We start from the raw sequence: 13,622 nt of genomic DNA on the forward strand, positions 1-13,622 counted from the left end.
TCCTTTTCTCTTTAAAGGTAAATCAAACACAAATTTGATTATATGTTGTTTATTTGTGTGTCCCATTTCATTTACTCAAACTTCTACATTAGTGTTCAAAAGGCTGCATCAGCGTAAGCAAAAACACAAGTTAACAATATAATTACAAAATGAACATTTTAATACATACATAGAAAGATACAAATTTCAGAATAGCAAATATGTATACTTCATGTGTTAAAATATACTTCTTTAAGCATCACTTACAATGAAAATAATGGTAAAACTAGTACACTTTCATGAAGATTGGCCAACCTTACATATTCTATTGAATGAGCCTCCAGCAACAGAAAACTTCCTCTGAGAGCCCAATGGAGAAGGATCCGTCAGAGGAAGGACATACACTGCCCGTCCTGTTTAGGGTGGACAGGACCTTTTTTCCTGTCCATCACCACAACTACAAACCTGGTAGTGAGTTAGTGGAAGAAAAGTATAATGCCCTCCACACAGGAGAAAACTTCCAATGTGGGGGGTCATCAGTTTTTGTTTTTCAGAAACAAAAAGTTAAAAGTTTAGTGGACAGCCATCAAAATAAAAAAATGGACATTAAAAGGGACACCTACGATGGCTTTTCCCTTCACTATTTAGAAATGACTGCTGGACCAAAGATCATCTATAAATTTGGCAGGCAGTAGTTCATAAGAGTGGTAGAGATAAAGTCCTCACACACCCGTACAGACTGTACTCCACCCACCAAATTTTTTCTTTAATGGCCAGTAGAGCCCACTACGGCGGGCTCTTAGGCTATATTAGTTTGTGCAATGCTGCACAGCATTGTGTGTAAGGGATAGAGCAGAAATTCTCCATATTTACAAAGATATGGAGCATTTCTGCTTTCCCCTTACACTGGAGCACTATGTGCTGCCTGGTGCCTACGCAGGCACCTTGCGCCATAGTGCAAGTGTGTTTGTGTTACGGGCAAGATTGTTTTTGTGCAGGAAGGGATACCTTTATGCACAAAAACAATCCTTATCAGCATATTCCTCTTTTTATGTGTGCTGCAGAGTCCATTTGTCGGGTAGGGGCACCATTTTTGTGCAAACCCAGCCTTACAGGCATTTGTAAATCTGGCTTTGCGTCAAAATACATGGGTGGATACATGGCAACACCCATGCTACGCCCATCTAATGCCTACCCGACACAAAGTAACTGAAGGCAGCATTACGTGCTGTGTTGCATTACTTTGTATTTACTAAATCACACATAGCCATAAAAAGTTGCTTTGTGTGGCTTATTAAATGGCAAAAATTATTTTGGATCGGGCTGCACCACAAAAGCGATGCACCCGTGATGCAAAATCATGTTCAATCTTGTCCCAGAAGTCCATCTTCCATCCCTCAACATAAGATTCTCCTAATTTTTTATATTATTAAATATTATAAATATGTATAAAGTCCATCTAGTGACATTTACAGCAATACACCTTATCCCATTGGATAATATGGCTAAGAACTGCTCAGGGCAGGTGTTAGCTTTTGGAGATATTCGCGCTTAGCGCGAATATCTCCAAAAGTTGGTAATAGGAGATAGCGATGTTAGCGACTGTTTTCAGTCGCTAACATCTTGGCACGCCCACTTTGCATGTCATTAGTGATAAATATCACTGACATGCAAAGTGGGACCCAAGATGGTCGCTATCTCCTACTAGCTGTCGCTAACTGGTGTTAGCGACAGCTAGGTAATAGGGAGATAATTTTATCTCCGCTTTCTTGGCTTTTAAAGCCAAATAAGCGGAGATAAACCCCCTTGATAATATGCCCCAGAGAATACCTACTACAGAAGTAGCATTATCCATTGTGTGTCTGAATGTTATACAAATTGACAAGTGGTGAAGGGTAAACTGCAAATCATGTATTTTAATGCCTTCAGATCAAAAATCGTTTGTCTGCCAAAAGTAAGACAGGCGGCCCTGGGTAGGTCCCACACTAGGAACCTCGAGGACTCAAATTGGTCCTTCTTGCATCGCCTGTGAGTATTCCGGCCTGTCCCTGTTAGGGAGCAACCACCCCCAGATGTAGGTGCACAAATTTCCAGAAGGTTTAATTGTACCTTTCGTTTTTACCACACATTAGGATTACTATTGGATCCTGACTTGGGGGCGTGACTCTTTACTCCCTTTGGCTAATCATCAATTGCCGCCCACTCTGAGTAGATGAGGATAAATAGGTCCTGAAGAAATGCCTAGATCCCTATGGACTGAATAAGGCATGAAATATGTCGACCCCTTGCACAACTCACTAAATCCTTAGAACTGAGACAGGTTTAATCCTCCCTCCTCAGTCCATGACTCCTTAGTCTTTTTTTATTCATGGCCCAGGTACTCCTTGAATAAACTGCATCTGGAGAATCTAGGAGCCATTTTAAACCCCACAATCCATTCCCTACTCACTACACTTAGGCACCCTCAGATTACATAATTTAGCTTCACGACAGCAAACCAAGAAGACTTCCGGCAAAGAGCCCCCCTACAGGGCCCATTGGGAATTGCAGCGCCGGACCAATGAGAAACTACACTATGATGAAGCATGACACCCCTCAGGGTATGAGAGGGCTCTAGCTCCTTATTGGAGCTATCCCCGGACACACTATTTTTTCCTATCTAGCACCTGTCTGCAACTGACCATCTTGACAAGACTTGCCACAGTTCTCTTCCCACTCCGCCCCACCCCTCTTAAGAACAGTATATCCTTTTCTCTTTAAAGGTAAATCAAACACAAATTTGATTATATGTTGTTTATTTGTGTGTCCCATTTCATTTACTCAAACTTCTACATTAGTGTTCAAAAGGCTGCATCAGCATAAGCAAAAACACAAGTTAACAATATAATTACAAAATGAACATTTTAATACATACATAGAAAGATACAAATTTCAGAATAGCAAATATGTATACTTCATGTGTTAAAATATACTTCTTTAAGCATCACTTACAATGAAAATAATGGTAAAACTAGTACACTTTCATGAAGATCGGCCAACCTTACATATTCTATTGAATGAGCCTCCAGCAACAGAAAACTTCCTCTGAGAGCCCAATGGAGAAGGATCCGTCAGAGGAAGGACATACACTGCCCGTCCTGTTTAGGGTGGACAGGACCTTTTTTCCTGTCCATCACCACAACTACAAACCTGGTAGTGAGTTAGTGGAAGAAAAGTATAATGCCCTCCACACAGGTGAAAACTTCCAATGTGGGGGGTCATCAGATTTTGTTTTTCAGAAACAAAAAGTTAAAAGTTTAGTGGACAGCCATCAAAATAAAAAATGGACATTAAAAGGGACACCTACGATGGCTTTTCCCTTCACTATTTAGAAATGACTGCTGGACCAAAGATCATCTATAAATTTGGCAGGCAGTAGTCCATAAGAGTGGTAGAGATAAAGTCCTCACACACCCGTACAGACTGTACTACACCCACCAAATTTTTTCTTTAATGGCCAGTAGAGCCCACTACGGCGGGCTCTTAGGCTATATTAGTTTGTGCAATGCTGCACAGCATTGTGTGTAAGGGATAGAGCAGAAATTCTCCATATTTACAAAGATATGGAGAATTTCTGCTTTCCCCTTACACTGGAGCACTATGTGCTGCCTGGTGCCTACGCAGGCACCTTGCGCCATAGTGCAAGTGTGTTTGTGTTACGGGCAAGATTGTTTTTGTGCAGGAAGGGATACCTTTATGCACAAAAACAATCCTTATCAGCATATTCCTCTTTTTATGTGTGCTGCAGAGTCCATTTGTCGGGTAGGGGCACCATTTTTGTGCAAACCCAGCCTTACAGGCATTTGTAAATCTGGCTTTGCGTCAAAATACATGGGTGGATACATGGCAACACCCATGCTACGCCCATCTAATGCCTACCCGACACAAAGTAACTGAAGGCAGCATTACGTGCTGTGTTGCATTACTTTGTATTTACTAAATCACACATAGCCATAAAAAGTTGCTTTGTGTGGCTTATTAAATGGCAAAAATTATTTTGGATCGGGCTGCACCACAAAAGCGATGCACCCGTGATGCAAAATCATGTTCAATCTTGTCCCAGAAGTCCATCTTCCATCCCTCAACATAAGATTCTCCTAATTTTTTATATTATTAAATATTATAAATATGTATAAAGTCCATCTAGTGACATTTACAGCAATACACCATATCTATCATTGCTAAATTTGGCCCTCACTATCATTTGGCCGGAATTCACTGGTAAAGATAATGGAACAAGAATTATCAACCAGCTCAGTGTCTTTATCTCTGAATCCAGTCATTACAGGTAAAGGGGCCTGATTTACAAATTAATTGTACATACACCTTCCCTACTTTTAGGTTGCCTTTTTTACGTCTTGATGAAGACCCGTTTGCTAGGGCCGTAAACGCCACACCTCATTTTTGGATCGAAACAGCGACTGCATAACCATAAGAATCTGGATCAGTTTTTTCACATCTTCCTAAAGACAGATGTGCCTTGAATAAACCGACAACTCTCTCTTATATGGAAATTATGCCAAACATGTGAGACCTTTCTCTGGACAGACTTCTCATGAGTTTAACTTAGCAGCACGATTCCTTTGAATTGTTGAAAGTTCTTGTGTTTTTAACCTTCCAATTTATCTTCTCTACTCCTTCACATCACTTTAGCTCCGTAATCTACAAGCACTTTTCTATGCCCCTATCTGAAAAACCTTTTAGCATTTATTGCATACTAATGATTTTTTTCAATACTATATAAATATAAAAAATGTAATTGATTTTCAAAAAATATATTCAGTTGTTTTCTTTGCTCTCGCTCTTAAATATGGATTGTGTTTCATGCTATTACAATATTGATTATTGTTTTATCCTGGCCATTAGGACCAATTATTTTTTTTATATCCGTGTGTTCACAGCAGCAGCTGTGAACAAAGGCAAACAGTGGAATGTTGGAGCTCCGGGCTTTTACAGGCTATTAGAACATTGGAATGTTGGGAGCTCCATTGAAAACAATGGAGGGCTCTGGGCTTCTAATGCCTGGAAGGAGACCGGAGTTAAAAAATTCCAATGTTTGTTCACAGCTCTTGCTTCAACCCCCTAGGACTATGTGAGACCTTTGTTTTACAAATTAGAACATACTACCCTCAAGGGGTGGAATGTTCTAATAGCTTTAGAGCCCTCTGTAGCAGGCTCCACAAGCCATTAAAGGTGCACTCCCTTGTTAAAGTCTTTCACCTTCAGCTCAGGCCTTTAACACTGGAGGGACCTTTAATGGCCACAAGAGCCAACTACGGAGGACTCTAAGGCTATATTAGAAACCCGGAGCACTCCATTGTCTTAAATGGAGCTCTCAACGTTCAAATCTTCTAAATATAAAATGCCCCGGTATTTACTGTTCAAATCACCAGATAATAATGGCAATAGCAGCCATATTTATAAAAACAACAGCTGTGTTAAGTGCAGAGCCATCACTTCTTTATCTTACCCCTAACTTGCCCTAGAGATTATTGAGAAAGTTAAACTTTTGAACAATGGATCAGATGGACAGGTGTCGAACAGCATGCTTTGTTTTCAGGATATCAATGCCATTCTAATTGTGAATACTAAAGCATATTGACAGCATTTTGTGGATGGTGCATCTGATCATTAAAAATACAATTTGATGTCCCTAATTCCAAAGAAGTAATCCTTATAAAACAACCTTTATTAGATCAGATTTTTTCAATTAAACTAATGAAATATATATTTAAAAAAGGTCGCTATATCATGGCAGTAAAGGAATATTTACTAAATCATCTTTTAGGAAATTATCACTAATGAAATGCCAATCTTAAATCGAGTATAAAGAGCTTACTTCAGCAACTCTCTCATCATAATACCTTCATACAAAGTATGACTTAAATGCATTTGTTAGATGCCTTATTTTTATGTTCAACATCTCTCTGAAATGGTCGCCCATCAAGAAATAAAAAATAGGATTTATGACACTGTTCAGAAATGCTATAGGCCTTGTAATGACATAGATGGAATTAATCATGACTATTGTACATTGAGGTAGTGCCCAGGACTCCATCCTTGATGCTATCCTGATGTTACGCATGATGTGATATGGGGTAAAAGTGACTGAAAACAATATGATTGCCAAAATGACCAAGCGGAGTGGTTTTTCGAGGGATGGCACTGGGGCAAGATCCTTATTTCTCTTTTTCAGCAATAAAACAATCTTTAAATAAAAAAAGCAAATTACACATAAAGGCACAATGAACCCGATGAAGGATAGGCAAGTGCTGTAAATGAGACTATTTTTAGGATCCCCAGAGCTTGCGTAGCTATGGCAATTTCCATTGTCGCTATTGTTATTCGGCCCAATGAAGGTGAGCATTGGTACTAGTTCAGCTGTGACCAGGATCCAAACTCCAACCGAGATGAGAATAGCCAATCTTTTATTCTGGAGAACGTGTTTCCTAAAAGGGTATTTAATCAGCATGTATCGATCCATGCTAACACAAGCGAGGAAAAGCACACTTGTGTACAGGTTGGCATGTAATAGGAATCTGTTGCTTCTGCACATTATGGGTCCATAGATCCAGGTTTCATTGGCATAGCTCTCCACCAGCAAAGGGAGCGTGCAAAGAAATGCAAAATCGGATAGACAGAGGTTGAACAGGTAGATGTTTCCAGTTGACCAATTCTTCATGCCAAAGATGTAGGCCCACAAAACTGTTCCATTGGCAAGGACACCGAGAATGAACTCTAGGGTGTAAAACACTGGCAAATAGTATTTTTTCAGCAACTGATCTAGTCTGATGCAATGGTCATATGTTCCATTCTGGTTCTGAAAAAATAATAATAACAATCAAGTTTTAGATTTTTGTTTTATTGTAATCATCATCAAGTTTATTTTGGGAAATGTACCCCATAATACATTAAAATATATAAATAGTATACAAAAAATAATTTTAATGAACAACTCAAAATCAAATATAGATGAAGCACTATGTATGGCTCATGGTTTTGGTTCTTTACAGTCACTATTTTGTATCTTGATTGCTTTTCCACAGAGATCTTGCACATAAAAAAACTGCTTATACCAATAATACATTCTATAGTGTCTTATTTTAAGATCCATAAAACAGATCGGTGTGGTCTTTGACATAAGCTCAGGCAAATCGGTTTTAGATTTCCATCACAAGATATATAGGTCATTTGTGTTTGTATAATAATGGTCTAGTGGCCTATTGCAGTTCTAAGAATGAAAGACAGTTGTCAGAATACATTTGTTATTCCAAGTAAAAAAAATATATATATTACACAAATCTGCCTTTGTCACCATCTCTATCAAATGGCTGATATTTCTGTTCTGAATAATCTTGACTGTTTCATTTGAAGACTAGATCTGGAAGTAAGGTTGCAAAATATTAACTTTAGCTGCAGGGCCTGGTGGTCTACTACAGATACATTCAAACTATATGGTGTTTCTTGGGATTCGCAGTTCTCTGAATTTTGAAAATCTTGTGGGATTTGGTTAAAATATTTTGTGGCAGCTGGTGTGAAGGGTACAGTAATCAGCATGTAGTGGGATTCGTGAGCTTGAGATAGTAGTGAAGGCCATGTCTTTGTAATATCATCGAACTACGGGCTGCACAATGCAGCCCCATAGGAGTATATAGTTTACAGAGCCTGGGCAGAGTTCGCAGTGTTCTGCTACGCGGAACTCCGCAAAGTGCAAAACAACCTCCACCGTGCTACTTGAAGCTCCGCAAGCGGTGATTTTCAGTGCCAGGTGCTTATCTGCACTGTGCAATCATCGCAAATGGCACCAGGCACAGCGCAAGAGGGTGAGGCTTCCTTTCTGCCGCTCAAGTTGATTTTTACATTGAGTGGCAGCTTTCTCAATGAAAGTGGACAGTTTCTAAAAGCGAGCAGTCGCGATCGTGCGTGACCACTCTTAGTGAGAAATCTAACTGCCTGAGTTGAGAAATCTTGCCGGGAAGCTGATTTTCCATGCTTGTGCTCGCCAACTTGATGTTGATGATTGCAAACAAGGAAAAATCTCGCCGAGATGTGGATTTTCCTTGCTTGCACTTGCCAACTTGACGTTGCCGAGCGCAAGCGAGGAAAAAACTGTACACCGCTATGCGGAGCAGAGTTTTTAGGAACTCCGTGAGCTCCGCATAACGCGAAGTGTGGAAATCTCCACAAACTCCACGAGCGGAGCGTAGTTTACTGCCTAGACTTAGCTGTGTCATGAAACTCTCGGACATGGGTTGCACACAATTGACTCAAGACTCACTGAAAAATACTGGGTCAGCACTACAACTATTTGATTGGAGCCTCCACAAGCTTTCAGTGGAGGAAATATATAACTTGTACTCTTTGGAACAGTATGGAACTGTAGGGTAGTGGATAAAGGCCTTAGCACAGGGGTCTCCTATAGGTCGATTGTAAGCTACTGGTAGCTTGCCGACCCTCTGAGAGTAGCTTGCCCTGCTATTTAATTATTGAGACTTCATTTGCAATTTTATTTTGTAGTCCGTCATTTTATTTCACAACTATCAGCCCCTTTTCACAGCTAATCAGCCCTTGCCCGTCCTCACACAAACCAGCTGCTCTGATTGGCTGTAGTGAGCTTAGCTGGGGCAGGCGGGCTGAAGAACATGATGTTTTTCTTCCTAGTCACGCGCCACCTACCTTTTCCAGGCTGGCATCGCGCTTTGTATCATCTACCACTGACTTGGGCCTCCCGGAGCAGCTGTGAGGTAAGAGGGGCCCCTGACCCTGAATAAGCCGAGTCGCTGGCTAAAAAGCACTCAGTGCACACCTTCAAATTCCTGCAATGGCAAATATATAGCATGGTGCAGTAATCAGTGATTACTACACTGCGCTATATATTTGCCTTTTTATGACTGTGACAGCTGTTAGAAGGCCTGAGACTAGCATGCACGGACCTTTGATTTAACATTGGCTGCCATCATGCTTACATTTGCCTTAACCGACAGTAATAAAGCACAGTGGCACCCGACGTTCAAATTAAAAGTCTTTGCATGCACTGTGCTGCTGCAGCTAGGGCAGGGCGACCTATGCCGCTGGGTGCTAAGGCTGACTTCATGTGGGGCGCCAATATACATATAGAAAACACCTGCCAACCATAAAAATGTCAAAGTGGGTGATGAATTTACTTCCTGGAAACAGAGAGAGAGATCATTTGTATAATAATTTGTAAACGTACAAAGGAAGTTGTTACTCACCATAAGGTAGCACAGAGGTTTAATATGCCTGCTGCAAAGAAGGTGCAGATTGTTGATAGCTAGCTCTTCATGAGTTAAAATCCTAATGTAGAACAGTGAGAAAGTAACTTATCAAAGAGCTGCATGAAAACTGCAAGGTATAGGCTGGCTGGCCTGGGCTGGACCATTATGATTTCCCCCAGTTGGTGCAAAATAGGTTAATTTGGGTAGAAATCCATTCCTATTAAAATCCCCCAACCATGTATTTAGGTTTTTTTTTTAAATTCTAAGTTTCTGCCTTTCCTGACCAAGAACTCTTAAACTATATTGCCTACCAGTATGGATGACTTGTGACTCCGATACCTTCTTGTCCTCTGTCGTATGTAACATTTCACTGATTGATTGTCTCTGTGTAAATCTGTGCCATGTAAAGTGTTCTGACACCTTACACTTGTTGGTAGGAGTGGCGCTATAAAACGAATTAAAATAAATGTATCTGAGAGAGAGTGCTTATGAAGGCTTGAGAGGCACTGTTAGAGGATGTTTATGATGGAATCCGTAGCGGAGGTGGTCACTTAGGGGGTCAAAAATTATTGCCGCACTGGGCGCCACCAGCGCTAAAGCCGGCACTGGCTACCGTGTTTTACATCTTCCTGCCTTCAATAAAGCACAGTGGCAGCCAGCACAAAAATCCAAGGTGCTTGCTTGCACTGAACTACTTTCACAGTCACACAAAGGCAAATATATAGCGCAGTGTAGTAATCAGTGAAAGCCTTTCACTGATTTCTACACTGTGCTACATATTTGCCTTTGCATGACTGTGAAAGCAGTTCAGAGCATGGAAGGATCTTGGATTCTAACGTCGCCTGCCACTGCGCTTTACATCCTCATTCAATAGTAAAGCACAGTGGCAGCCGAGGTCGAAATCAAAGGTCCTCAAATGCACTGAGCTGCATTTCTGTCATTAAAATGAGGTGCACTTTGAAAATGAAGAGCAGCCTGGTGCCCACTAGAACAGTACACGCACCTTCAGCATTACTGAAAGTATATGTTTTTGAAAAAGGTAGGTCTGTGCCTCTTCCTTTGCAAATTTTCCTTCTGCTACACGTCTCAACAGGCAGAAGCAGGGTATTGCCACAATTCAAAGAACGAGTCCCTTTGATGAGTTTTGTCTTGTTCTCTGTGTTTTAAATCCCAGACTGCAAATTTGCGAAAATTCATGCCACAGAAAGGAAGAATGTCAGAAGGGAAAATATATTTGTACTTCCCAATCTCCTACATTTGCAGTAAGGCACCAGCTCTCTGGAATAAGTTTATGTATGTAGGAGACCGATCAAACATTTTGTAAGAGGTGGGCTAACCAAAAAATAACAGGTAGAGCAGAAGGGTTTTTGAGATGATTATGACAAGTCAAATGCATTCAGATATGCACTGGCGGCCCTTGACATTTTTAGCAGGTGCAGCACCATGTCTAGGATTGTACACAGAGTCACAGACAGATTGCACTCACATTAAAAAAAACATTTTTGAAGAGGTTGACACTTGTGTGCCTTAGGGCTATGTAGCAATTGAGCACAATGGGCAGCTGTACTGTTAATACTGATTCACTTTTGAGAAAATGGGTAAGTGCTTAGTGTCGGACAGGACAGTGCAAACTAGAACTCTTCCTATTTACAGAATTCGGCCTAACTCCAAGTCCACATAACAGCTCATAGTTTTTGGCTTTTTTTACAAAGCCAACAAAGAAAGCCACTGCGGCAACTGAAGCATCCTTCATAGTTACTCATCACTTGATCAAGCACAAAGCAACATTTTCAGATGGAGCCATTGTGAAGAAAGCAATGCTTCTAATGACTTTAAAAATAGGCCTGAAATTTAGTCTGCCATTTCAGATGTGCAGTTAGGATCAAACACTACGGCAAGAAGGGTATCTGTTTTATCCGCCAACATGATAGAGCAGTCAGATCGGGATTTAAAGACATGCAAATATTTTTCTCTTCAATGTGATGAATCTGTTGATGCAAGCAATATTGCACAGTTCGCAATGTTCCTTAGAATGGTTTTTGAAGATTTCAATGATAAAGAGCAATGTTTAACTTTGTTGCCTCTGAAAACCACAACCAGAGGACAATCCACAATGAGGTGAAAAAATATTTTGTGGAACAAAATGTCCCATTGAAAAAGTTAGTGGCGATAACAACTGATGGCGCACCTGCAATGATAGGGCGTCATTCCAGCTTCATTGCCAATTGTAAAGTAGATCCAGATTTCCCTCAGTTATTGAACTACCATTGCGTTATACATCAACAGGCAATATGTGCCAAGGAAATGGGGTTTGAACATGTGATGACTCCTGTTGTTAAAATTATTAATTCAATTTGTGCAAAGGCCAAGCAGCACCGAACCTTCAAATTGTCCCTTGAGGAACGATCAGCCGAGTATGGTGACCTTTTACTGCACACTCAAATCCGATGGCTTTAGCAGGGGAAAAAAACTGCAAAGATTTCTTTCATTATTGCCAGAAGTCAAAGCTTTCATGGAGCCCAGAAATGAAGATACCACACAGTTATCAAGCACTGAATGGTTGCTCGATTTAGCTATTCTGACAGATGAGACAGAAAAATATAATTTATTCAACTACGAGTTGCAACGCAAAAACAAGACAATAACCAACATCATTAGTTCTGTGAAAACATTCAAATCAAAACTTAACCTTTTCATACAGCATGTACAGAAAAGAAAGATGCAGCACTATCCCTCTGTGCTCCAAATCCTTTCAGAAAACAAAGCTGATGCTGAGCTCCTGGACATAGAAAAATACAGTAGCCTCCTCATGAGGCTTAATCAAGAGTTCAGTGACTGATGTAGTGACTTTGAGCAACTGGAGCCCTGTGTGACTTTTACTTCCAACCCCTTCATGGAAGTGGATGTTTCAGAGAACATGTGCATGCTTCTGAACCTTGACACAGCCACCATGGAAATGGACATTGTCACACTTCAAAATGACATTGAATTAAAATCAAGGCAATCTGAAATTAATTTCTGGAGTCTTGTGGATAATGAAAAGTTTAAGAACACCCACACAGCTGCATTGAAACTTTTTTCCCTGTTTGGCTCTACCTATCTTTGTGAATCCGCCTTTCCGATATGAACTTCATAAAATCTAAGTTTCCCACACCTCTGACTGACAAACATTTAAATGACTCCATAAGAGTTGCCCCCTAAAGCTACATCCCAGATTACAAGGGATTAGTTTACACCATGCAGTGTCAAGTCTCTCACTGAAATTATTTGTATGCATTCATAATCCATACTTGTTCAGTGACAGTATCTGGTGAAATCCCAAACCTAGGTATCTGTTTCATTGTTAACCCCAAGATTAAAGTCGCTGCAGAGAAGAATCTTCAGCCCCCTACAAAGCTTTTTTATTAGGTGAACAAAAAGAAAGGAATGTGTATTGCAGGCCTGTTTTACAAACACAAGACACAGTAGCTGGAGAGAAGAATCTTCAGCACCTTTCCAATGTTTTCTTTGCTGCACACGCACAAAGCAGTGTTTGCTGGAGGCCTGGTTTATTGAGATCAAGGAAAAAAGATAGCTTTAGAGAAGAATTGTTGCAGGGATCCTGTTCTCCTACAGAACTGTGCATAGAGACTTGGAACCTCAGTGAATTGGATTGTGCCAAAACTCACCTTAGTACCCAAAATCCCCTACTCGGCTAGCTACAGTGTCTCATTGGTCTTTACGAACTCCCAATGTTTAGACAAACCAGAACATGAACTTAGAATACCTCAGGTTAACGTGGAATACATGAACACTCTTTCGTCATATAATAATTTCAATCCAGAACAATGAGTAAATGAGAACGCGTGCATATTTGAAATATTTATTTACTAATGCAGTGTTCTCAAACACAGTATCTTAGCTAATATAAGCAAACATATCATAAGAAGCAAAGTAATCAGCATTGATACTAGTCCATAGAATACAAACGGTGACAGCAAAGCATTGGCCACCTGGAAGTTCACTGCATCCCCCTTGAAATTAGCAAGAATGAGATCGCAAACCACATCAAACGTGCCACATAGGCGCATACCCAATTCAACCGCAACCTCAGGTCCGTGCTTATACTGAACACGCTTAAGGACCGTCGGCAGGACAGTCATAGGCGGAGTGCCGTAACACCTCGCATAGACCGCCGCAAATGTCTTACCCCATGTCTCACAGTCACCGATTTCAGGGGCCAAGTCTTTAAGTAAGCTGATTGTCAGAAATAATCCTGTGTTTCTCACCAGGACTCGTGTTAAGAAATACTGCTTCAAGTTGGTCAAACTTTTCGGCAAGCCAGAAAGGAAAATCATCCTTATCCTGGGGACGCTTGCCCATCACAGC

At 40.6% G+C, this 13,622-nt stretch overlaps 1 protein-coding gene across 1 annotated transcript in view; it reads right to left on the bottom strand.

The window, feature by feature from the left end:
- Window positions 1-2,757: 2,757 nt before the first annotated feature.
- The window catches only part of SUCNR1 (succinate receptor 1), a 154,069-nt gene continuing 143,204 nt past the window's right edge, over window positions 2,758-13,622 (bottom strand). Inside the window, exon 2 of the mRNA XM_086944197.1 lies at window positions 2,758-6,838. Coding sequence (XP_086800323.1) covers window positions 5,885-6,838 — 954 coding nt within the window. The 3' untranslated portion in view covers window positions 2,758-5,884. The remainder of the gene's footprint in view (window positions 6,839-13,622) is intronic.

This window comes from Lissotriton vulgaris, chromosome 11, assembly GCF_964263255.1.
Source record: "Lissotriton vulgaris chromosome 11, aLisVul1.2, whole genome shotgun sequence".
Classification (NCBI taxonomy): Eukaryota; Metazoa; Chordata; class Amphibia; order Caudata; family Salamandridae; genus Lissotriton; species Lissotriton vulgaris.